We start from the raw sequence: 26989 nt of genomic DNA, 5'->3' as shown, positions 1-26989 counted from the left end.
AGAGTGTTTCATGTCCCTGCTAAGCCCCACTAGTAGAGAGGGTAAAGATCAATTTAATATCTGCAGCATGAAGAAGGCAGAGCTGCAGCTGTGTCACCTCTGAGCTGGACTGCCTGGAGTCAGCCCTGATCAATGGGGGAGGGATTCAGATTGAATTTCTGAGAAAGGGAACACTAATTGATTTGTCACAGTGCTTTGTCTGGAGTTACACAACCCACACAAACAATCAGTTCCCTTGAGTGGACTTGACAAGGCTCCTCAGTTCCCATCTCTGCCTTCCTCAGCATCCACCTGGGAGCACCTGCTGGTTATAAAACGGGAATAAAACCAAGGGTCAAGGTGTGCTGGGCATTTGAGAGAAAGATCCAAGTCTGAGGAAGAGCAGCTGAGGGAGCTGAGGGGGGCTCAGCCTGGAGAAAAGGAGGCTCAGGGGGGACCTTCTCACTCTCTGCAACTCCCTGACAGGAGGGGGGAGCCGGGGGGGGGGTGTTGGGCTCTGCTCCCAGAGAACAAGGGACAGGACAAAAGGAAATGGCCTCAAGCTGGGCCAGGGGAGGGTCAGGTTGGATATTAGGGAAAATTCCTTTCTGGAAAGGGTTGTCCAATCCTGGTAGAGCTGCCTAGGGCAGGGGTGGAGTGTCCAGCTCTGGAGGGATTTAAAAGCCATGTGGATATGGCAGTTGGGGACATGGGTTAGCGGTGAACACAGTGGTGGGGCTGGTTGACAGTTGGACTTGATGATCCTAAAGGTCTTTTCCAACCTAACCAATTCTATGATTCTATGAAATCCTTTTTAAGAACAAACCAACAAAGCCGCAAACCAACAAAACCAACAGCCAGAGGACCCTGAAAGCACCAAATCTGTGAAATCTTTCTGAAGATAACATGGCACTCAAATTACCAGTGGAACTTTTATTGTAAGGAGAAAACACTGATATGGAGCTTACTATGAAGTAGGGAAAAAGGAATAAATATTGCCAATGGGAAAGCCAGGCCTAAAATCAAAATGTAGTTTCATGATACTCAGCATCTGGGCAGATAAGAAATAAGGTTGCCCAGAGAAGCTGTGGCTGCCCCATCTGTGGAAGTGTCCAAGGCCAGGTTGAACAGGACATGGAGCAACGTGGGATAGTGGAACAGGGGGGAACTGGAGGGTCTTTAAGGTTCCTTCCAACCCAAACAATTACATGATGCTCTGATTTTTGAACCAATCCAGTGCTATGGAAATAGCCCCTGGGGGGGGGGGGGGGAACATGAGATTTTCAGTGCATCTTTGCTACGAACTGTTCTATAAATCATTGAGTTGATCAACTGTATGTTGATTACTTGGAAGTCCAGAGGAGGAAAGGCAGGCATCAGCCTGCCTGTCACAACCCCCTTCCAGCCCTGATTAATGGGCAACCTTGATAAATGTATAATCCAGAACATCCTTCTCCTGCTCTCAAGGCAGCTCTGGAGGCAGCTCCCGAGTGTGATGCACAGTGATTACAGACAACAATAATTCCATATCTGTTCCATTGCACAAGTCCAACCCGTGGTGATTAATGTCAGGGAAATGGGCATTGGGAATCAAATATTAATCTTCATAAAAAGGATGCTCAGGAGGAATTATCAACATAGGAGCACCCAAGCAAAGACTTCACTGAAGCAGTGACACAGGAACTGTGCTGAAGGTAAATACATGCAATAAATTTGTGTCAATTGAAAAGCATCTCTTTTGGAGATTCTTTATTTTATGGTTCATTTAGTGGCCAAAGAAATTAAACCAGTGCTCAGTAACTTCATTTCCACTACACAGCATGGAAATAGAGATGTAATTTTGGTCATAATTAAACAATAAGAACTCTTATAAATGCTATCTGCTGCCTACCAATATTTAATAGACTAAACTTCCTCATGGAGAAATCCCTAGATTTTCTTTTTCAGACAACAGCAGCTCCACAGCTCACTTGGTAATCAGCTGGAAGTCATTTGGAAAACAAAGCAGCAGAGAATCCAAACAACTCTATAGGACAAAACAAATCAGACAAATCACTATTTACATAATCCAAAATCTTGATGTTTGCAAGGATAAGACACTTTAACTCCCAACCATGAGCACTTACATGTGTAGAACTGAAAATATGCATTAGGTTATTATAAAACTGTTCCACACTCATTTATATTGTTATTTTATATGCTATTAATTGTGGTAGGGATAAATATCACCTAGTTATACATGTATTTACTTCTATATGGAAACGTAATTGTTTTATATAACTACTACATATTCATATTTATGTTTATAAATATAGATACATAAATTTTAAAACTGTATTTTACATCTTTTTTTAAAAGATACACAAACCACAGCACCATAGTCCATTCTCATCCAAGGTCCCAAACTCCTCAGATTTCACACTGAATCATCCATCACTCAACATCTTCAAGCCTGATCCTTTAGCAAACTTTCACACACCCACCCCTCTCACCCCCAAATCCTCCAAGCTTCACAAATTCACATATTTCTGGATTTTAACTCCTCTGGAGACACAAATAAGTCTCCTCTGACCTCTCAAAATACAGAATTAGAGTATTTTTCTCCATCAGAAATCTACTGATGAAATTTTCTGTACATTTGCCAGCTCTCCATCAATTCCACAATCCTGTAGAGCATATTGCTTTTAGAAAAGAAAATCTCATTTCCACAACAGGATACAGGATTAGTTGACTACTTATATGGAAGTATTCCCTATCAGTTTGAAATTCCTGAATCAATGGGAAGGAGGAGAGGGAGTCAACTGCATTTTAGTCATGAACTCAACCCACAGAGCAAGGGAAAAAAGAAGCTAAATTTAAAAAGGGCTGTGGCTAAGGGGGTTAATTTATTTTCAAGTGAATTTTAGCGTTTATGAAAGGTGCCCAGCACAAGTGGCTCTTCAGACATGAGCTCTGGAGAGAAGGACCATGATGATGAATTACCATGAGAAGATCAGAGGGCTGGAGCCACTCTGCTATGAGGAAAGGCTGGGAAAGCTGGGGGTGTTCACCTGGAGAAGAGAAGGATCCAGGGAGACCTGAGAGCCCCTTCCAGTGCCTAAAGGGGCTCCAAGAGAGCTGGAGAGGCACTTTGGACAAGGGATAGAGGGACAGGAAAAGGAGGAATGGCTTCCCACTGCCAGAGGGCAGGGTTGGATGGGATACTGGGAAGAAATCCTTTCCTGTGAGGAGGCCCTGGCACAGGTTGCCCAGAGAAGTTGTGTCTGCCCCATCCCTGGAAGTGTTCAAGACCAGGTTGGATGGGGCTTGGAGCAACCTGGGACAGTGGAAGGTGTCCCTGCCCATGGCAAGGGATGGAATGAGATGGGCTTTAAGGTCCTCCCAACCCAAACCAGTCTGATTCCATGATACCAGTGGCAAGAGAAGCTTTTAAGAAAATAATTTGTTTATTGACACACAAAAACCCCCATACATCCACGAGAATCATGGAATCCCAGAATGGTTTGGGTTAATAGATGTGCCTGGAATCCCCATCACAACCCAACTGAAGTACATCAGATTTAAGAAGTTTTTAACAGGCAGTGACAGGAAAACCCCTGTCAGGAGCCTCCTGATAAGATCTAATAGCCATTAAACAGCTCTGCTCTGTCAGCAAACCTGGCCTGAGTTCAGATTAATCACCTTCCTGTTAAAACAGATTCATCTAAATTTCTCAGGAGCTCAATAATGTTGGACTACACCATTCACTGCACCCTCAACAGCTGAGTGTGAGTCAGGTTAAAAACACAAAGCAGCCACACACAACCTCTTCCACCTCAAAATTAAACTGGTTGAATAAGGGAAGTCAGAGATTAGAGTGGTAAATCCATGATGTGCCTTTCTTAGGAGTGTGTTCTATAGTCATAACTTCTCAGTTTATCTTGGTTATCTCAATTTTCTCCTACCCAAGACAGTAAAGAATGATACCTTTTATTACTGATTTCTGCCCCAAAAATCACTGCAACCTAAGAACAGTCAGGAGAAGGGAAAATTACTACACAGAGAGAGAGCTGAGAATTAATGAATCAAAGGAATAACACTGATGTGCAGATCTGCAAGAGCAAACATTAATGCAGTCTTGGAAACATCAGTGCCATTCTACCCAGGCTATGAGAGCAGCAAACCCATCTGCATTCCTCTGCTTTATTCTGCAAATCCAGCCCCATTTATGGGTTGAATAATTTCAAAAGATCTCCAAAGTGAAGATCAAGTTTGGACCTGCTGTTTCTCCCAAATTTCTATACTCTCAAGCAACAAGTACGTGGTGACAATTGGCAGACTCTGGTTTTCAGCTTCATTCTTACCTCATCACCACTTGATCTGGTATAAGCCCAGTACAAAGCTAAACCACCAAGAATATTTCTTTACACTGGAATCAGAAAAGTTTATCAGCATTTTGCATCATGTGGTCCCAGCTTTCCTCATCAAAGCATCCCTTCAAATCTCCTTTCTCACTGAACCAACGCCCATTTGCTCCCTCATTAACTCCCGTTGACAGCACACAAACACTTGGTGAGGTATCTGCACTCAGGTAGAAAAAAGAATAAAAGGTTTCACCCTAAATGAGGAAATCTGCAGGACAAGTGCTTGAACTTATCTTTCACCAGCCCACTAATCGAAAAGCAGAAAATAACAAAGCATGGATGGAGAAAATAATAAAACACGGATGAACAGCACACTCTGAAAGGTTTATGTGTTGCTTTACTTCAGTCAGGGAACAGCTTCAAGGGAGAACATGATGTTTCAGACAGAAAGCACATCAAAAACCTCCATTTCCCCCACAGAACTTCACTGAGCACAAAAGCTGAATTAATAGTTTTGATGAAACCCACGGCAGTTAAAGTTACAACAGAGGCCAAGGACATGGTTATTTGGTGCCCTTTTAAAATAACAAATTCCAAGTTTCTGCTTTCAGTTCTTTTATGATCTGTAACCCACAGTGTCAATTGGCATTTCCTCACGTTCAGGCTGGATGGGGCTTGGAGCAACCTGCTCCAGTGGAAGGTGTCCCTGCCCATGGCAGGGGGTGGAACTGGATGGGCTTTAAGGTCCTTCCAACCCAAACCATTCTGGGATTCCACGATTTTAACTCCTGTCCTTCTAATGGAACACCCTTAACGTGTTCCACACCCCACTGTGATGGCAGGAAGGCCAAAGCAGCACGAGTAGAGGTCTGGGGACACTGAATAAAGCCATGGATTGGTGGTGACACGGGCCCCACTCACCGTGCTGTGTGAAGAGGTCGCTGTGGACAATCTCAATCAGGCAGTAGAGCTTCTGGATGGTCAGTCGGCTCACGGGGACATTGAGGATGAACTCAGTGAAGAGCTTGCTGCACACACAGGGAAAAGGAAAAACACATTAAGCTCTCTCAAAAAATACATAAAAAACATCCAGTAGCAAAGGACAAGATACACAACTTCATATTTTTGAACAAGCAAACTCAGTGTTTTTGAGATGTAGAAGAGTTTGACAGGAAAGTCAGAGAAACATGAATTGCCTTCAGCACATTTGTTTGGGTTTTGATGCCTTTTCTTCTGCCCCCTCCCTTCTATCTCCGTTTTACACCCTTCTCCCACGTTTCAGATTTCTAACTTTCATTGTCTCTGCTTGCCCTCAATCCTCACATCCATGGTTATACACACCAAAAATTAAAAAGTGACAGTTCATCTTACAAGCTACCAACAACAAAAATAAATAAGTAAATAAAACCCAGGGGCACACACATTTTAATAGATAAGGTAACATCACACTTATCAGCTGAGCTCCCATGTAACATAGAGAAGACTCTTCAGTAATTTTGCATCCCTTCCTAAAATCTTGGGGTTTTTGGTTTTCCTGTTAAGCCTTCACTTCTAATTCAATCTCAATTTAAATCCTCTCAGTATTTACCTGTAATTTGGATTTGTAATAGCACAGAAAAACTGTAGTTTGGGGTAAAACAGGCAAAGTCCTGGTATTTTCATTTGGTCTATTTTCCCCGTACTTTTGCTATCACAAACCAAAGTTAGTCCAGAAACTCCATAAAAATGTACTTCCCAGGCCCAGAGGAGGTATAAATGGACATGTAACACAGTTGACAGGTAAAAAGAATCTAAATGCCAGGTTCCTTATGCCACTGAAATGTTAGACTGAGATTATACTTATCTATTTCATTTCTATTTTACCTTTATTTTCCTCATTTTGACATATCAGCCCACAGAAATAAAACCAGACAATATGCAGAAGGGTTTGTGCAATCAAATTAAGCTAAAAAAGGGTTTTATTCAATTCAAATGCCTTGTAATAGCACATGAAAGATAAACTATTTTTATCTCTTAAAGTTAAAAGTTCTCCTGAAATAAGAGCTTTTATTTGGTTTCTCCATTTTTTTTAATTAAACATCTGATTATCCTTTCTATTTACCAACAACATTTCTGTGTTTATGAGCTACTGAAACACTGATCCAGCAACAGAATGGACTGAATTATTTATTATTATATTATTTACATTAAATTTATACTTGAAAAAGTGAAGCTTCATAGTGGCAGCTTAAGAGTTTTGATGGAAGTTGCCTGATTGATAATTCTTGCTATGTCATATTGTACTGCAAAGTTCCTCAGACATTTGTCAAACCTTGATGTCATACTTTAAAAAAAGATTCTTTTTGTAGCCCTATAATTATTTGTAAGGAAAAAAAATAGGGTATAAAACCAAAGTAATAAAATTTCTCAGATGACTGTATTATACAGAGAGAGATTTAAATATATATTAGAAAAATAAAGATCTGTATGAAATTCAGATTTAATGAACTCCACTCACCTGAGCTCCTTTGGATCAAACACTAATTTCACATCGTTGACAATAGCTGGCAAGTATTTAAGTGCTGCCCCCTAAAAAAAACAAAAAGAAATTAAAAAAAGACTGAAATTAATGTCTTTTAAAGGGATGGAAACTGCAAGAAGAGAATCCACGTATGAGTAGGTTGCTTTGGTTTCATTGAACCCTTGTGGTTTGGCCTCAAGCATATTCTTGGGGGTAAATCAGTTAAACTGAAAAATCAATGAAAATTAAACTCTTAAGTTTAACAGATTTAAAAGAAGAGCCATGAAAGGTTTGTAAACTGGGAAAACTGACAAGTTATACCAAAATTAGGGACTTAAAAGCTCCTTCCAACATGTTACAGATACCTTTTAGTTCTCTAATCCCTTTATTCCCATCTCCTGTCTGGCACCTTCCCACTCTCCTCACCAGCCAGGTTGCAGTTATTTGGGTTTAATTTTCACTCCACTACTTAAAAACTAAGCAAAAAGGCATAATTATCATCTTTCCCTGCAGAAAATTTTTGGTAGCCACTCATGGAACTGCAGCTCTTCCTAATTTTCCCCTTGAACTTGCAGCTGCCCCTCCATTTCACACCACAGAATTTCACAAAGAATTCAGAAGATGCAAAGAGATGCTTAATATTTTAACTCTTCGTAGTAATTTTAATTCATTTTGCCTTTCCATGTTTTAGGAACAATTAGTCAGTATTTATTTATTCCTAGAGTAAACATTGTCTTACAAGCACCAAGAGTAAAAATCCAGCAGTTAAAAACTCCTGCCCAGCAATTTCATGCAAGTATGTCAGAATGCACTTTGGGTTAAAGAATAGTGAATAAACCTCCAGTAATATTCCAGATAAAAATCACTTAGTCTGCACAATCATTTCAAAGAGATGAAGTTGGGGGGGGGGTGTGTTTCTTTATATTTTTAGTGACTTTCCTCAAGTTCTTGTGTGCACTGAGCACCAGACTAAGAAAAAGCCCACAGTAATTCAAATATAAACCACAACAGCCAGACTTATACAATAACCTTTGTATTTGGTTGATAAAAATCAAACAGTTTGATTAAAGATGTATTTTTGCCTCAAAAGGGGGAATGATTCATTCCTTACACAGGGGCCAGAGGAGGCCATAGAGATGATCCAAGGGCTGGAGCCCCTCTGCTCTGGAGCCAGGCTGGGAGAGCTGGGGGGGTTCTCCTGGAGAAGAGAAGGTTCCAGGGAGACCTGAGAGTCCCTTCCAGGGCCTAAAGGGGATCCAGGAGAGCTGGAGAGAGACTGGGGACATGGGGGGCCTGAAGCGACAGGACAAGGGGCAATGGCTTCCCACTGCCAGAGGACAGGGTTAGATGGAATATTGGGAAGCAATTTTTTGGGTGTGAGGGTGGGGAGGCCCTGGCACAGGTTGCCAAGAGAAGCTGTGGCTGCCCCATCCCTGGAAGTGTCCAAGGCCAGGTGGATGGGGCTTGGAGCAACCTGGGCTAGTAAAAGGTGTTCCTGCCCACAGTAGGGGGTGGACTGGATGGTCTTTAAGGTCCCTTCCAACTCAAGCCACTCTTGGATTCTCTGGGATTCTCTGTGACAAGTGATTATACTTTACACCTCAGTCTGGGGACAGACAAATTCTCTGATCAGTACTTACTACAGGTATAACAGTCATGAGGAAACAGACTCAAGGAGTGTCGCCTCGTACATAAAAAACCACTTGTCTTGAAATAACATTTTCCTGCCACAACCCCAGTAATTTTAAACCAAATTCTACAGTTCTTGAATGCAAGAAGTCAATTGTTTGAGAACTTCAAGCAGCCAGCAAGGCTTGTGACCACTTCTCAAAGCGCGAACCCAACCTGTCGCTGGGTTGGGCTTCAAATTTCCAAGCGCTCCCATTCCTCTTCCTAGTCCATAGAAACTGTCAGGCTTGCTGATCAAACATTCCCACGTATGCTTAAAGGACTCCTTCCACGCTCCCAAATCAGGCTCAGAACTGTAATTATGCAAATGGGGCCATTATGTGCAGGCTCATGTGTTGTGATGGATGAGGGCTCTAATGACCAGTTATAAAGCTCACTCAGCGCCGGGGCTTTATTTGCTTATCATTCAAATGCATGTAGCAATAAATGTTTAGTAACACATCCTAAAAGGGAGCTCGCATTTTATAATCCTGAATTGAAATTTCGAGCTTGCATTTTATAATCATGAATTAAAATTTCACACCGCGCCGGCAGAGGCGTAAAAATTAACACTTTGATGGATGGTGGGTAAAACACTATTTGCAACATCCTGTAGTTACAACAATTAGAAGCAACCTCAGTTCTACTTTCTGGACAAACCAATCAAAGTTTAATTCTTAGCATTTAAAGAAAATTGTGGAAGTATATTCCCTTATTTGCCACCTAAACTGGCTCAATTATATGACAAGATGATCAGACAACGAGGCTCTGCAGCTCCATGATTAAACCTTTGTCTGTCTAATCCAAAGGGCTCCTAAAAATACCTTTTTGTTGGTATTAAATCATGGAAAGAGCAGCTCTCAATGAAGATTTTACTCTGTTACAGCTGCAGCTGAAAGATGATTTTTTTTATTAGGAGCAGCTCAATGGCAATGCTGGTTATTCCCAGGATACTGGAATGCAGAAATGAGGAATATGAAATTCAGCACATAAAAAAACCCTGTTCTTGCCTTCTCAAATAACATCAAGAGAAAGCAAATGAGCATCTGTTTTGTTGTACTTTGGTTGGGTTTTTTCCCCACTTAAATTAATTGCTTTCCACTCTTGATCAGCACTGGACTGAGGTTCAAATTTCCTCTTTTCTGCAAGAAGTACATGACAAACTAAGACAAAATCTTCACTTCAGAGTTACACAGCGATGCCTGAATTTGAATATTCCAAACAGCATTAGAAAAAACACAATAACAGAGAATCTTAATTTTTAATCAAACAGGTTTTTGCAGTAATTTCCCTGTGATCACACAAGACGAACACACAAAGCTGGAAACCTCAGTCTCACACACACAGTCAATAATTACACACAGTTTCAAGCTGGGCTGCAATAAAAATTTTACTGCCTGAAGGGGCTTCTCTCTTTGTGGAAAACAAGTGACAAATTATTACCACCCTTATCGAGTTACAAAATCATTAATTTTCGCTACTACAAAGCACACAAATAAAGCAGCAAAGGGGAAGGATGAAAAGGAGAGAAAGCAGGACGAGACAGGGCATTGTATGAATAATGGATATGTTTTCCTTGAGTTAAATTCCTTTGTACACTCAGTGTTCTATTGACTGTGGGGTGTTGTTGGAATTTGATTTTTCTTCCCAGGATGTGATTCACGTGGCTCTGCACGACACCAGCAAGGACATGGCAGCCTGTAGCAAACCCAGAGTGCTCTTCCATGTTGTGTCTCATCCCTGATTTCTCCCTCTCCCGACCATACACTCACAAATTATCCATTAATTTCTCCTTTACGCATGTCATATCTGTGTATAAAGGGAGTTATATCCAGCCAAAGTAGATCCATATGCAAAGAACCATTAAAAGCAGCTGCCAGCACAGCCTATGGAAGTGCTCAGTCCATGAGTGCAGTGCCTCGAGGATCCCCTCCTAAACTAAAAAAAAAGCCAATTAAGTGTGCCAAGAAATAAAACTCACCAAGTGAAAATTATAAGGGCCACAAAAGTCAAAGCTTTGCCTTAAACAGAATAAATTAAGCAATAATTGATGGCCACAGTTCCCTGCACAGCCAATCCAGAGGATGATAACTCCCAGGTTTTAATCATTGCACGGAATAACTGCGACTTATTCCTTAAATCATCACAACCACCTCTCAAAGTGGAGCAGCCACCCTTTGCAACCTTTAAGATAAATTCATTGATGGGTTTATAATGACTTAAGGGCTAATTGTGTTTTCCCAGACTCCTTCAGGGCTGGCAGTGAAATAACATTTGCGCTGAAGGAACAAAGTCGGTGATGGGCTGTTTCTAAACATTAGCTGGGAGAAAAAAACCCTTCAGACACGTTAAGAATTCCAGAATAAATAAGATCAAGTGCAATGGAAGTTTTATTCCCAGCAGTGGTCCCTCTGAACACCAGTGAAGGGTCCACTGTACTGGCCACAGCTCTTGTTGATAGTTCAGTTCCAGCCAGGTTTAATGAGACAAAAATGGGTAAAGAATGGGATCAACCAAGAGGAAAACCAGCACATGGCTCAGACCTAAAAGTTTGAGGAGTTCCTATGACTCAAAATTGATCTCATTTATCTTTATTCTGAAATGAATTTTTTTTTTGCAATTTTTTTTGAGAGGGGGAAAAAAAAACCAACTCAAAACCCTCCACTTCGACACTTGCAGATATTAACTATGGAAAATAAGAGTAAGCTTCATTTATTTATTGGAATATCAAAAATATGTATAAAAGGAACGACAAAAAACAGTCACAAAAGCTTCTTGGCAGTAGTTGTTTAAAAAAACAGTAATAGTAACTTAAGGTTGTCATTAGATTGAACAAATAACATTTGCAAAGGATGAAACAAAATGTATTCTAAAAAAATACACTCCAGGTTTTGTCTGGGGTTTATGTTCCTCTCTTTGTACCCCATAAAAGCCAAAACACTTCATTTAAAACTGTCATTTTCCAAAGTCATTCATTTCCACCAGCACATGCCTCGTCTCAAAATTAAGCATAACATCTCTGCCAAATGCAGTGTATTCTTAAGAACTCTTTTGTTTGACAAAGCAATAAATTTGTTTTACCAGACTCCATTTGAACATTATTTTAATGTTAATTGTCATCTTTTGTGTCATTCAACACAAAGCACCTGCTCTCTACACATGATGCTCTTCTATTAAACTCAAATCTATTAAAGCCAAATAAAGCCAGTCAGCAGCAGGATGAAACAATATCCAGGGACACATAAATATATTTTTGAATTGCCCCAGTCCCCAGCAGTTATTCCACAAATGAAACAGTTTTCATCCCAGTTATTCATTCCCAACCAGCACCTTTGGCACAGAATTCAGTGTAAAACAGCCCAAAGCATGATCACAAGTAAATCTCTTCTAGAAGTGCTTCCCCAAAAAGGTTCTAAAAGACACATAAAACTCAGTCCATGATTGTATTTTATTCTTCAACTAATTTTTAATGATGATTATTAAGTATCCAACCCACTGTAAAAGCCCTGCAGTCTCTTGTTTTCTTCCCAGGTACCTCAGAAGCTTGTGAGGTATTTCTCTGTCTTCATTTAAATACTTTTTAGGAATAAATGTTCAATACTAGAATAGGGAAAAGTAGAGTGTGGATACTGAGAAATGTGTTAAAAGTGACAAAAGTTATGCAAAAAAAAACCCCAAAAAACCCACACAAGAGAATTCCCTTTAGTGAAACGGTATCACCTTCCAGCCCAGCTCTTCATGGTCACACACAGGATCATTTCATACCCCCAAAACACACACACCCACTCCATCAAATCATTCCAAGAACTAAAGCAGCTCCCAGCCTGTGTCTTCCCAGTCATCCTGAACAGGCTTAAGCTGAGCTCATGCTCCAACAGGAAAAAGTTAAGGAATAATTATCACGCACCAATTAGCAGAAAACAGGAATAAACCCAGGAAGGCTCCTTACATTTGGAACCGTTAAAAATACATGCACATCCCAACTGCTGCACATCTCAGTTCAGCAAGGAACTCTTAAAATCAAACTGGTGTTTGAAAAAACCAAGTGTAATCTCTCCTTCCCAAGCTGTAACTGCAGCTCTCTCCCACTCAGCATGCAAGGAAAATTTTATTTAGAGGACAACCAAAACCTCTGTCAGCTCGGATCACTGTGGGAATTTCCCTCTCCACTTTGGAAAACTGAACATCTTAAAAAAACAGGTGTAAAAGGCAGCCCTGAAATGCCTGTCCCCACTGCAGCCAGCACTGAGGGACACACCAAAAAACCCCAAATAATTATAACTATTTAACTACAAATCCCAAACTCAGTGCTGTTTTGAACACTGTCATTTATACCATTCCACCTTCTCACATTCAAACCTACAGGACTGATTATTGCTGCCTTTATAGCCTGGGAGGAAAGTGGGGTTTAGTCATTCTTGCACCTCAACATTCTAATTTCAACATTTTTGAGTCTATAAGACGTAAAAGAAGTAAGAGGCATAAATGGTAGTAAAGTGCCAGAAGAGATTTTCAAATCACATTCCAAAAATACATGGAATTTTGCCTATTTATTATAAAAATACATAGTTGAAATAGTACCACTCAAATTTAAAATAACCCTTTAACAATGTTTGGTTTTTTATATATATATATTTTTTAATATATATACATATATATATTCACATGTACCCCCATAAATTCTCCCCTAAGGATTTTTGAACATCCATAATCCTAAAAGATGTACAAATTCCCAGTCTCTGTTTTGTGCTTTACAACCTTAAATCCTTGTACAATTCAGAGAGTTTTCTTTTTAGGAAAGCTTTTATTTTGAAGCCTTGAAAAATTCAAATTAAAAAAAAGAAGAGGCAATTTAAATGCAAAACATTAAGTGACTCAAGACCTGAGCTACAGTCAGAAACAACTCAGCTTCCACAAGGACATAAATATTTGAATAGATAAAAAGGAATTCTTGCTAAGAACCCACGACTGCAGTCAGTCATTTAGTGTCAGCTTGAAGGCTACTCTCCTACAGACAGCAAAAAAATCCAGTATATCCACCCAAAGAGAAAAGCTGTGAACATCTCAAGGAAACTTTCCCATGCCAGCTCTGCTTCTTGTTGATAAACTATGGAGACAGATACCACTTTTTGTAAGGAGAAACAGAAACAGTGAAATGTGTGAATCAAGCATCTGTCTCTTTTAATGCGAAGCACCTTAATTTTCTGTGTAGGTCTTTGCAACTTCTTATCTCCCCAAACAGACTTATTTTGTATATAATATTTAACTTCCTCAATATATATAAAAAAATCGGTGGAAAAAAGCCTAAAACTACTACAGCTGGATTTGCTGATCTTCCTGCACAACACAGGCACTGGGAATTATCTGCTTATCTTCAGTAGTTTTCTATAAAACTTCAGCAGAGTATCCCACAACTCCAGAATGGTTTGGGTTGGAAGGGACCTTAAAGACCAGCCAGTTCCACCCCCTGCCATGGGCAGGGACACCTTCCACTAGCCCAGGTTGCTCCAAGCCCCATCCAACCTGGCTTTGGACACTTCCAGGGATGGGGCAGCCACAGCTTCTCTTGGCAACCTGGGCCAGGGCATCACCATCCTCATGCCAACAATTCCTTCCCAATATCCCATCTAACCCTGCCCTCTGGCAGTGGGAAGCCATTCCTCCTTTTCCTGTCCCTCCATCCCTTGTCCCAAGTCCCTCTCCAGCTCTCCTGGATCCCCTTCAGGCCCTGGAAGGGGCTCTCAGGTCTCCCTGGATCCTTTTCTTCTCCAGGTGAACCCCCCCAGCTCTCCCAGCCTGGCTCCAGAGCAGAAGGGTTCCAGGTCTTGGATCATCTCCACAGCCCTCAGAAACATTCCCTGTGCCACACTGATGGTTTGCACAGCCCAGCACTTGGTCTCCAGCACCAGCCGTGGAGATGCCATTTGCAGTCACTGTGTCCATTCCCCTCCTTTACAGGCTGCACCTCCCCCCATCCTTTCAGAACATCCCAGGGCCTGTGCTCTGTCCATCTGCTGCCCCCACAACCCCTTGTAACAACAAGCTTCAGAAAAGATTAAAAATTCCTATGCTTACTTTAAGCTGTACACTAAATCTCACAGTAGAGGAAATTAGTGTTTCATCTGCCAGGAAGGTGCACCATTCCCTATCCTGGTCCTCTGTACCCCTTTAACTACTTCCTGAGGTATGGACACCAGAACAGCACCTGGCATGCAGTAAGAGGATGCATCAAAGCTGACAAACAAGATGACAGCCCTGCCATCTCCTCCTCATCCCTCTGGCTCACACCCAACACCCTGCTGCTTTCCCTGCCACTGCACATGGATCTCATGCCTCTGGAGAGCTGCTACTGATGACTCCGAGGTGTCCTGCCCAAACTCCAACTGCCAGCTCCAAGCAGAGCATCATACAGGGATTTATTTCCTCTTCCTGATATTTGTCTGCCCTCCAGCTCTCACTGGAGCCCACTCAGTCCTGGGAGGTCCATCTGAGCACTGTCCTGAGGTACCTACTCGAGTCATGACAGAGATGCTGAGTGAAGTCTCTAATGTCATGTCCACTTCACATGGCTACTGACACCCTCCCAGCACTCCAGCAGCTTGGTCAGGCAGGATTCACAGAATCCAGACTCACTCTCTCAAAAAAAAAAAAACCCAACACATTTATTCACCTTTTCAATAGTTTTGTTCTCGGTAACAGAACCACACGTTTCTCATTAGTGCACAAACTGAAGTCCTTCAGTGGATACCTGAACATAATAAAAGCAATTTCACAAGCTGCAAAAAGCCAGTACCAACAATTATGTGTTCTAAGAGCAAAGTAATTAGAGTCCAAAGGAGATGAAAGCAATGAATACTGAATGAAAGGTTGTCAAGGCTTCTGAAAGGCATCCTCAAGTACACTTCAACTCCACACTGTCTCGTCTGTCAGTGCTTCAGGAGATGTGCTCTACCCAAGTTTGCAGAGTCCTGAACACGAACCAACACACTGCAGTGTGATCTCTCCAGCCTTTGCCAGGAAGTTTTTCTTCCTGCATTTCAGGTGAACACAACCAAATCCATTTTTTAGGGTATTTTTTTTCCCCCAAGGTGTAAATTGTTAAAAAAGAAAAAAGCCCATGTGCATCTCCCTTCCTGAAGCAGGTCCTGCAAACAGGCCTCGGAATAATAAATATTACATTCCATTCTCATAATCTGAAAACATCCTATTTGCAAAACCCCCAACAGCACACTCTGAGCTGCTGCCTCCAACTTCCCAATTTCCATTCAGGACTAATGCTTTGTCAATGAAATGAAAATACAGCTTTGTGGAAACATATAATATCCCTATTTTATTATCAGATGATACAGTCTCAGCCTCTCTGCCTAAAACATTCCAACTCAGCTGCTTTATCCCCACTCTCTTTGCTGTGTGCTCAGCATGGCACTACAAGCCCCAGCCCTGCATGTGCTCAGCTACAAAGGACTGGGGTCTTTGACTCAGGAGTTTTCCTGCTCTACTTCTCCCAGTTCCCTTCAGGAGGAACCTCTTGCACTGGCACAGCACTTTCCCACTGTCTCTCTCTGCAACCCCTGCACACCTGAGCAGGAGGAATCAAACTATCCCCAAATTCTCTCCCAATTCTTAGTCCCTTTCTGATCATCTTTCAAGTGATTCAGCAGGGTTGGGTCAAGAGTTTAATCTTTTTATAAATTCTACTTGGAACCACATGGAGAAGTTCAAGGTGTAGCTCATCAAACACACGTTTATGACACTCTCTGTATCTTTCCATGATGAAAAAGATTCACTAAACTTTTGTATCCAGCCTCCTCTGGATACAAAGATCTAGTAGTCCTACAATCCAGTGATTCTGCTCTTTGATATCAACATCCATTTGAGGTCAGAGAGCACATTCCCAATTCCATGAGCCAGTCAATGTTACTGAAAGTAGATGCTGTTTTAAAGGGACACAAGAAGAGGAATGAGGGGTGAGGGTGAGGTTTGCAGTCTGACTCACTGCTGTTTAAATGTTCCATTTAAAATATGTACTAGGGCTTAAGATACTAAACTGCAGTTCTGGAACAGCCTCAGACATAAATAAGTGCATAGGAGGATCTATGTTGTCATCAGTATCTTAAAGGTAACGTTTTAAAAATAACTTGTACGATCTTAACATTAAGGTAAATTAAATGTCATTTACCCCTTAACTAAGTTCTCTTTTAAAAGGAAAAGTATTTGCAGCAATGAAAGGTTGGACTCAATGATCCTAGAAGTCTTCTCCAAGCTAAATGGTTCTAGGATTCTATAAACTTACTTGGAAGTACCTTACTTATATAATCCCAAACCCTTCATTAGAACCAGCACCAAGAATTAAACATGTTTGAGGTAAAACCAGCTTTTGGGCAACAACACAAGCATCTACTTCATCAACTGCCTAATTGTGGTTTAGGTGCAAAAGTAAAGCCAAAATGGAGCTGTGGGAAGTACAAACCTTCACTATGACAGTCTGATCAGAGTTGCTGCTCATCATCTCATTGATGGACTTGAAGAGCTGCAGCAGAGACTCCCTGAAAGCTTCTTCTCCTTTGTTCTCATAAAGTCTGAAAAAGAATTACATTTCATAAGCCCAATCCAACCACAGCGGAAACCCACTTTTTAAAAACTCTATTCAAGTGACAGATGACCATTTGTTGTGTCACATTTTTTCAAGAATTTCTACAAGTTTCTTCACTGAAGCAAAAAAATTTCTTTCACAAGACAAGACAGACTGACCAGGCTGGGCCAGGCAGGAGCAAGAGATTTTTATTTTAAAGCTTCCTATGGTAAAATACCACATCCAGGATTTTTGTTTCAGCCTTCAAGTCATGATGAATCCCTCAGCAGTGACCCAATTCCAGGAGCCCACACAGCAGTGGGAGAGTGTCTCTCCACCCTGCAGATGTCTGGGGGAACCACTGCCAAGCAGCTCTCCCATGATGAAGCCACAAAGCATCCAGACAACTTGCCAGCAAGCATTAAAATCTACCAGTGGCCTAAGGTGAGTGACCTTAAACTCTGTGAAAGAAAGAAAAAGCCCATCAACCCACTATTTGCTAGAAAAACACCCTTTTGTTTCCTGGGGGAAGGAAGCACTGAAGTTAAGTTGTGTTCCACCACTAATTTCAGGCTCAGTTTCCCAAACAGTCAGTACAGTTGCCACAGAAGAATGACTAATCCACAGCTCAAACTCACAAGGCAGGTCCCTGTGCCTTCAGGCAGGAATCTTCAGAGCTCATCTGCCCACAGAGACCCCCCTCTCTCTTTCTGTCAGATGCTTTCAGGGGGATAAAAACTGCTCAGAGATCACTGAGCAACACCAAAGACACAAAATGTACAGCCAAGCTGAAGAACTTGGTCCACTGGTTTGATACAGCACAGGAATGAGTGTTCCTGAAACTCTCAAGAGTATTTTAAATGCAGATTTATCTCTGCTTCAGGTGTAGGATGAGATAATTCTCAGCGGAAAGCAAGGGGGAGAAGACCACTAGCTCCACATAAATATTTTAAAACTTGTTCTCCTCCTGTGGCACTGTGTATGACTCACCTGTGTCAGGGTTACACAGACTTATCATGACCAAAATAAAAAGGGATCTGGCATCCAGATTAAATCTAAGCAGGGGTGTTTATAAACATCAGATAGAATTTCAGTGCCAGGCTGGATGGGACTTGGAGCATCCTGAGCTAGTGGAAGGTGTCCTTGCTCATGGCAGAGGGTGAAAGTGGATGGGCTTTAAAGTCCCTTCCAGCCCAAACCATTCCATGATTCTACGACTCCTTCCCCAACTAAAACCCCCTATTTACCCAGTCAGCTCTGGTTGCTTCCAAGAGTTTCATGCAACAACAACTGGGCTTCCAAAGCCATCCTTGGTTCCATTAGCTCTGTCCCTGAACCCCCTCAAATCCTTTACACCAAGACCCATTAGAGCAGCTCCCAACAAAAGTTCAATTCCCCTCTACTTTCCTCCATTTCATTCTGGAATTAAACCCAGCAGGAAGGTCTTGATTACGGTCTGCAGCTCCCAAAGAGCACCACACCCAGGGCTTTCTAGGTACAATCACTGTACTATTTCTTCATGTTTCAAGACCCCTGAATCTCAGAATGATTTGGGTTGGAAGGGACCTTAAAGCTCAACCAGTTCCATGCCCTGCCATGGGCAGGGACACCTTCCACTAGCCCAGGTTGCTCCAAGCCCCGTCCAACCTGGCCTTGGACACTTCCAGGGATCCAGGGGCAGCCACAGCTTCTCTGGGCAACCTGTGCCAGGGCCTCACCACCCTCACAGGGAAGAATTTCTTCCCAATACCCACTCTAAAGCTACATCATGATGGATCACAAATTACAGCAGGAAAAGGGCTTTTCTAAGGATAAACCCAGAGTTCAGAATGTTCTTGCTGCTTTACACTCAAACTAATGTGGATCATTTTTAATGCTGTGTTCAGAAACCTTTGGGAGCCCCAGATATTAAAAAAGGCTACTTAACCAGGACCCAGAGGAAATGAATGCTACAGGAAAAAAAAAAAAAAAAAAACCACCACAAAATGGTGTTATTTTGCACTGCAAACTCCTATTTTCCCTTTTTAGGCTAAAACTGGGGGTTATGCAGGACAAATAACTTATTAACTCCTAATTTCAATAATGGATTTCACTGTCCCCCTGAACAGATTAGAGAGGTGAAACTAATACCAGCACAAAGCGTAACTAAACTTGACAGTCCAATAAATCAAAGTGCTTCAGACAAAAAGCTTTGCCTTTCAAAAAGGAAGTTGTAATAAAAATAAACAAGGTATTCACAAATGTGTTCCTGCTGTCAGTTAATAACAGGTATTTATTCAATATACTTGTAATGCACAAAAACTGCAGCTCTGAGAGAACCAGGATTACACCAAGTTGGCCCTTCTAGCACTGCCTTCAAAATTTTAAGACTGTTGTAAATACACCATAACCACTGGGATCATTACTGAGGAAATCAAATAAAGATATTTTTAAAGGTCACTTTATAAACCCTGATATACTGAACAAATAGATGTGCCACCAGCCTTTAACTAGATGAACAAAGCTTCTATGTGTTTATCCAGAACTGAAACTTGCCTGCAATTCCACTGCTAAAATGCTCCATATATTCAGTCCACCACCATATTCCTCAAGTTAAAAATATGTTATATTTTTTAATAAAAGACTCAGTCTGCTCATTGTGATTTCTCAGCAGAACCTCAGTGATATTTCAGCCCACTGCCACACTCCTGCATTACAATCACTCCAGATCACACACCCCAGGCAGGACTTTAATCCTACAGCAGAACAAATCACGGTGTCGTCCAGCATTCAGTAATTTTGCTGATTAATCCCTTGGCATTGAGAGCTGAGTCTTCCCAACACTGAAGAGCTGTGAATTAGTGCTTCACACAAGGAAATCCCACAGCCAGTTCCAGAGGGTCATACTGTCTGTAAATCTAATCTGCAGCAAGAGGTAATTTTTTTTTATTTTTTTTTTTCTGTTTTAAAGTGATTTGTGGGACCTGCAACAGTGGAAGTGACATCCAGTATTTTATGAATCTCACAGCAGAAGTCCTCCAGAAATAAATTACAATGTCTAAATTAGAGGAAGGTTGGTGGGGATGGTAACACAAGAGCTCTCCATAAATCCCCTGTAATAAGGTTGTTACCATGGCTAACAAGCAGTAAAATGACTCAATCTGAGGCTGAATATATCATCAGCTTGGTTTATAACTTCTTTAACATTTGTGTATAAAACACAATACAGTAACAGAACTTTTCCTCAAATAATGACAAGCTCTATTCATTCAGAGAGGTAAACTATCATGATTTTACCAGTTCACTGCTACTTGAAACACATACCTGTGTTAAGGAAACCTGCCTGGCTCATAGGGAAAAACCTCCTGAAATAAGTTATCACAACTTCAGGTATTTCTGAGCAACTTTAACTGTGGCAATTATGAAATCTGGCCACTTTCTGAGCAATACTGGCAGTGGCATTACAGGAGGTTTTAGCATCTGCTGTACTTACTGATTGAACAATATCCTGGACCGGACTATGAACTTGAAGATGTATTCCAAGGCTTTCATGGCTTTGAAGAGCTGATCAGTGATCCCACTCTTCTCAGCATTGTCCACATATGTTCTTAAAACCTTGGTCAGTTTGCTGTTTAAATACAAAACCACATTCCAGTTACAAGTATGTTCACGGAGAAGAGTCTGGATTTTTAAAGGTTTCAAGAAAAATTATGTGCCCACAAAAGTTACAGAATTAATTATGCAACTAATAAACTCATTATGTTCTTGCTTCTGCTGCAACCTATTCTTGAAAAAAAAATAAAATCAGAGCATGACATACAAGAAATACAACACCTGACTTATTTTCTGCTGGATATTTAGGAATATTCAGATTTAGGCTTTTATACAGATGCACTTGCTAATAATAAATACATAATGTTTAGAAATAAATTTTATATGTATTAATAGTCAAAATAATATTTATAAATACATAAAAGTAATGATCAAAATAATAACAATAATTAATTGAAGTACAAACACATTGTTAGCATTAACACACAAAATATGAGTTTCTTCATTCAACAAGGCTTTCCCTTCACAAAGCTTTCCCATGGATTTTGGGCTGGAATTTGTGAAATTTATGTCTCAAAAATGTATATAACCAGTTGGAAATTCTCTTCTTCCCCATTTTGAAGCCTATCAAACTCGAAAGTGAAACAATTTTCAAAATAATCCCATTTCAGCTACCTCCCTTCCAATGAATATAAATCAGGATTTTAATGGCACTACCAGCAATTCCATTTTAAATCATCCCAGCTCCACTGCATGATCCAACATCCTCAGGAGAAGTAAACAAGTACAACATTATACTCCCCTAAGAGAAAACAACAGAGCAGACAGAAATCTGGATATCTGGGGATTTGCTGAAATAGGAGAAAACTGCCCAGGAATTTCAAGCATTCACTTTGATATTGTCAGTGCAGCCTCTCTTACTTCAGCAAACTTGGGCAGGAGCTTAAGGTTGGACTTGATCTTGGAACTCTTCCCAACTTGGGTGATTCTGTGTGTGTTGGGGTGTCCTGTGCAGGGCCAAGGGTTGCACTGGATGATCCTTGTGGGTCCCTTTCAACTCAGGATATTCTGTGATTCCATGATTCTCTAATTCTCCACAATTTTAAATCAATATTTTCAAACATTTTCTGGTCACTTAATAGACACTTTACAACAAAGTGCACCCCGGGTTTCCTGGTTTGGATTTGCTTTCCCATCACCACCACAAAGATACCCACACTAACACATCTTTGAAGCAGCAAAGATCCCAATTGTCATAAAACGCTTAAGACGACAAAAATAATGGACTTTTGCTTTTTTGTTCTCCACTGCTTCCTCCCCAGACTGGCACCAATGTGGATAATCCAGGGTAGAATGTCAATTTAATGCACCAAACCATCTCTATTTAAAGCATCTTAAACGGACATGATTTCCTTCTCAAGTGTGAGGATTGCTTATATTTTCCTTTCAAAAACACTCCTGAAATTGTCAAATCATTCCCTTCATCATTACAACGCAATCAAGACTTCAGCCTTGCAGATGACTCAAAGTTTTAGCAACATTATTGCAAGAAACACATCCAATCTTCTTCAAGAACCTCCCACCCTCCCAAGCTCTGTGGGCACATTCCTAACTAACCTACACAAACAAATAACTAAACGACATTATCTGGGAAAATTATCCAAGCCACATCAGGAAAACTGGATTTTCCTGCTTACGTGTAGGCCAATGTAGCACTGAAATGCTTCTTAATGTAGGTTTCCAAGACAGGATTAAAATGTTGAAATTTTCTGTCAGCAATCAGTCCAATGATAAATACCTGAAAATACAGCACAATTATTGTGTTATTCTAAGAAAAAAATCATCTTGCATTTTGTCCAGTCACCTTTCTTTTCAGAGAAGACACATTACAGACACTAAAAACACAGCCTCTGGCTCCTGATTATCCTCCTAATATATAAATATTCTTCTTCCCTGTGAAAACTCCTTGCTTATAACTAAGTTTTCTGTTCTAAGCACAGATTTTCTGTTTCTGTCCTGAATTCCGCTGTTCACCCACTAAAACAACTGGATTTGACTGCTTCCTTATTTTCGGGGGGGATGACATGATGTAATCCAACCCCCCTTGGATAAAGTCCAACTGAACCTTCCAATATAATATTTGAATTAAATAATAATTAACAGTTAAGATCTTCTTAATTAGTAAACTTTATTGCATCATTTACACCGTGTTTGTTGCATTTATTCACCATTTCAGTACCTACATTTCAGTCCATCCCCAATGCAAACTTACCAAAGCATCAAACACTAAAGTGTCAAAGGTGTCACTCTCTGAATTCTCCATCATGATGTTAAAAAGTGCATCCAATGTATCTTGAAGAAACTACAAATAAATACACAGCTCATCAGATTTTAAAAGAAAAAATTACAATTTGGATTTTGCAAAAGCTTCTACAGCTATATTTGCTTTCATTTGTACTTTTACAAAGATTAAAAGTTAGCAAAAAAGGAGAAAGTTTCACATTTTTTCTTTTCAGCAAATTATTTTTTTAGTGAAGTTGATTATCTATACATACACCATCACTCAAAGAGAAAAAAAAAAGTCAGAAATCACACTTGGTACAGCTGAACAAGGAGTTTAATCTATTACAGTGAATCAACAAAATGTATTCCCAAACTCCAGACCCAGCACAGAGTCACCAGGATCATGCATTGCTGAAAATGTCATATTTCAGAGCACAAACCAGACAAGCAACTGAGTGTCATGCCAATAAATCCAGTCATCCTCAACAGCTTCGGAGCTGAGCAAGGGAAGGCTCACAGCACACCCCTTCTCAGGGCTGCACCCACTCAGAGCCACAATTCCCAACGGGATCACACATGCAGGCATGGGAAGCAGAGCACACAACCTGCTGCCCCAGCCCCAAACCTACAGAGGAAGGTCTTCACCATCCCCTGGGCTGGGCACCCTCATCTGTGCAACACGAAAGGAAAAGCAGATTAGTGTTGGGGGTTCCAGGCAAGCAGAGGGAGAAAAGTTGTTCTACACCTGTGTAATTCCAGGATTTCTTCCCAGTGACAGCCAGTGACCCACACACAGCCCAGAGATACTCATCAGGGTTATCAGCACAGGGTTCTGTGTCTGAACAGTTTGTTCCTCCAGCTGACACAAAAAGGCTCCTAAGGCACAGTAAGGATGGATCACAGCCTCAGTTCGGGTTAGCTGCGGTTGAGAAAGGAGGATTGTTCTGGGCTCCAGTGAATCACAGAATAACAGAATGGTTTGGGTTGGAAAGGACCTTAAAGACCATCTTGTTCTACTATCCCTGCCATGGGCAGGGACACCTTCCACTAGCCCAGGTTGCTCCAAGCCCCATCCAACCTGGGCTTGGACAATTCCAGGGATGGAGAAGCCACAGTTTCTCTGGGCAACCTGGGTCAGGGCCTCACCACCCCTACAGCGAAGTAAAATGAAGCAAAAATAGTTTCTGCCTTGTAGACAGGACAAGGTGCAGTTGGGGAAGAACATCTCAACCAGCAGAAGCAAACTGATTCCTGAGATTGCAGCTGCAAAGAGATTATATACCCTGTGGGAGAGATGGGAAAAAAAAAAAAAAAAAAAAAAAAAATCGGCCTGACTCTCAGCTTCCTCCTTTAAAAATGTGTATCTATGCAATGGGTCTTCTGGATCAAATATGATTCACCTGATCTACTAAATCTACAATTAAATGTTGGGATTTAACCTCAATATAGCAACTGAATGCCAAACTGAAACCAAGTGAATACAGCCACAATTCATGCTACTAATATTTGAGGATGAAAAACCAGAAAAAGCAAAATTCTGGCAGCTCATTTTAGACTTCAGTCCTCGGGGAGATCCAGGTCATAATTTCACTACAGGATTTGGGGGTAAAAAAAACCCCAGTTGCTTTCTCGTGGTCTCGTTCGCTCCATTAAAGAAGACGAGCAATTAAAGCACATTAAAGGTTGGACTCCATGGTCTGAAGGTTGAACTCAGTGATCTTAGGAGGTCTTTTCCAACCTAAATGACTCTGCAATTCTAAGTGACTGTGATTTAACCAACTGGCAGGAAGGAAAGAGTAAAGTTTTGAGCCTTGACAGGAGAAGTTCCTCTTTGGTTTGAAGAGAAGTTGTACTCTCAGGTCCCACACACGGAGCCCCCTTGAATCCAAAGGATGGTTGGAAGGCCTTGTCATGACTGATCAAGTCCCCATTTCACATTTAGGTATCAAATACTGACTTTCATTAGCAGAGTTCAAGTTTTAAATCTGTTCCCAAGGACTTGATGTAACAGCAAGAAGGGCACAGAGCAGATGCCTGTGCTGTGTGAAGTGGCAGGACAACATTTCTCAGGTAGCATGAATAATTTCTAGACTATTAGTTTACATTCTCATATTCTAAAGACTCTCTGCACAAATGGAGCTGAAACCTCTGGGAAAGGGAGATAACATTGACTGTATCCACAGTGTATGGAAGCTGTAAATCACAGAGTGAGTATCTTGGCTGATCTCTACTTAGCAATAAATGAACACCAGTAGGCAAAGGCCTTTTACTGGGAGTTTTAAGAAACAGTCTAACAGAAAATATGAATATATTTTATCACATCAATACTTTAATATACATAGACTGTACCATGTATTTAAAAACCTGAAGGACAAAAAAAGCTGGAGGAATAGAAAGGACCAGTTACAAACTACATATTGCAACACAGCAGGCTACACAAACATCCTGCGACAGATGGATAATGTAAACAGTGGTCTTCCAAAAAAAGAAAAAAAAAAGGCATAAAAATGGTGATGGGAGCAATATTAAACACTCCCTCTTCTGTCCTATGCATGAATCCAGTTCTGCTCAGATCCCTGTGCAACAGAGAGAAGGGAATATCAGCCCATGAGTCCTGAGCACACACCAGCTGGAGAACTTCCTGATACTGCTTTCACTTAAACCTCATTTTTGCTTCCTCCTGATAAAATCCCCAACCCCCATCCCACAGTAACCTGCCACACCCCCTCAGGTGTCACATTTGGAGAAGAGGGAAAATCACAGATGACAGAGCCATGACAGTGCTTGGCAGGAGCCAGTACCAGTGTCCAGTGTGCTCCTGTCAAATGATCCACAACAGGTAGAACCTTCCCGAGAACCAGACAGTGTGAGATCCCACTTTCACCACCCTCAGCAAGGAACATCAGCATTCCCAGATGGTTTAAGTTACTCCAAGCTGAGGCATTCATTATGCTCCTATGAACCAAATAAAAATCCACTGATGTAAGGAAACAACACTCCAGGCCCTTAAGGGTCATCTGTCCCCAATACATCTTTTGACACTCTTTCAGACTTGATTTATTACAACACATTCAATAAAGTCCCAGCCTACCCTTTTCCACAGCTTTATGTACAACCCTACAATCACTCAGCGGCCTTGGCAAATGTAAATAACTTGGCTCAGCTAAATATTTCCAGAAGAAGTATTTTAAAAACAAAAAAATAACAGCAACACACAGTAGGATTGCATTGCACATCCATATATTAAAAACACATTTAATATCACCATATAAGAATTCCAAGATGTTCTAATCTTGCAAAGAAAGATCCCTTTTGCCTTCATGTATCTGTATATAAAAACTGACCAAAGTGCTAAAAAAAAATCAAAGTAAATTTTCAGAAATGTGCATTTTCTGTGTGTATTATCAGTCCTCAATATCTAAAATGTTCTGTGAGGGCAGGGAGAGGGGCATCAGCCTCCTGGAGGCTGAGATACCTGGCTGCAATTTAATATGCAAGTGAGGTTGAGGGGGAGAGTGTGGGGAAACAAATACCTCAAAATAGGGGATTCAGGAAAATTATGATACCAAGTTTATTTTTAAAGAAACCAAATTTGTTTTTAAAGAAATGAACTTGTTACCTTAACCACTTCACCACCATCAACTTTCATCAGCTGTTTCAAGTTCTGCTGCAGCAGGTTCGTGTTAGATCTCCACTTCAGAAGTCCCAAGAGATCAACTAGGAATAAGAAAACCAATTATATCATGCAGGATATTTACCTTCCCTCACTCTCCATAACCACATTCAGGACAAACAGTTTTACCTCCTTACCTCAGCCTTTTCCACTGGACAACAACATATTTCTGGTGTGCTCTGACACTGCAGAAAACTTGTACAATCCTTCTACCATGACAGAACTCTGAAAGGCTTTCAGAAAAGCAGCCAGCTTTTGAAATATCAGCATGAAAATCTAGGCCAAGGAAGTCTGGTCCCTGGGTTTTAATTTGTTGTACACAACAGTTGTGTATTTTGAAAAAGATGCCAAAATGAAATTAGTCAGCCACCAACACAGTCATATCTACAGGGCAGTGACTCTCCCAGCTTTAATGTTTCCAGCTTCTTTGCTCTCACTGA

At 41.0% G+C, this 26989-nt stretch overlaps 1 protein-coding gene across 2 annotated transcripts in view; it reads right to left on the bottom strand.

The window, feature by feature from the left end:
* DOCK1 (dedicator of cytokinesis 1) overlaps positions 1-26989 on the bottom strand; it is a 282369-nt gene that overhangs the window by 199572 nt on the left and 55808 nt on the right. For both annotated transcript variants that reach the window (XM_032694686.1, XM_032694687.1), the window contains exons 19-25: positions 26496-26593; positions 22866-22955; positions 22291-22391; positions 20535-20669; positions 16961-17069; positions 6820-6890; positions 5244-5350 (exon numbers count right to left, since the gene is read on the bottom strand). In XM_032694686.1, the coding sequence (XP_032550577.1) occupies positions 5244-5350; positions 6820-6890; positions 16961-17069; positions 20535-20669; positions 22291-22391; positions 22866-22955; positions 26496-26593 (711 nt within the window). The remainder of the gene's footprint in view (positions 1-5243; positions 5351-6819; positions 6891-16960; positions 17070-20534; positions 20670-22290; positions 22392-22865; positions 22956-26495; positions 26594-26989) is intronic.

The sequence above is a fragment of the Chiroxiphia lanceolata genome, chromosome 8 (genome assembly GCF_009829145.1).
Source record: "Chiroxiphia lanceolata isolate bChiLan1 chromosome 8, bChiLan1.pri, whole genome shotgun sequence".
Classification (NCBI taxonomy): domain Eukaryota; kingdom Metazoa; phylum Chordata; class Aves; order Passeriformes; family Pipridae; genus Chiroxiphia; species Chiroxiphia lanceolata.
This window is presented reverse-complemented; position numbering and strand designations above follow the sequence as displayed.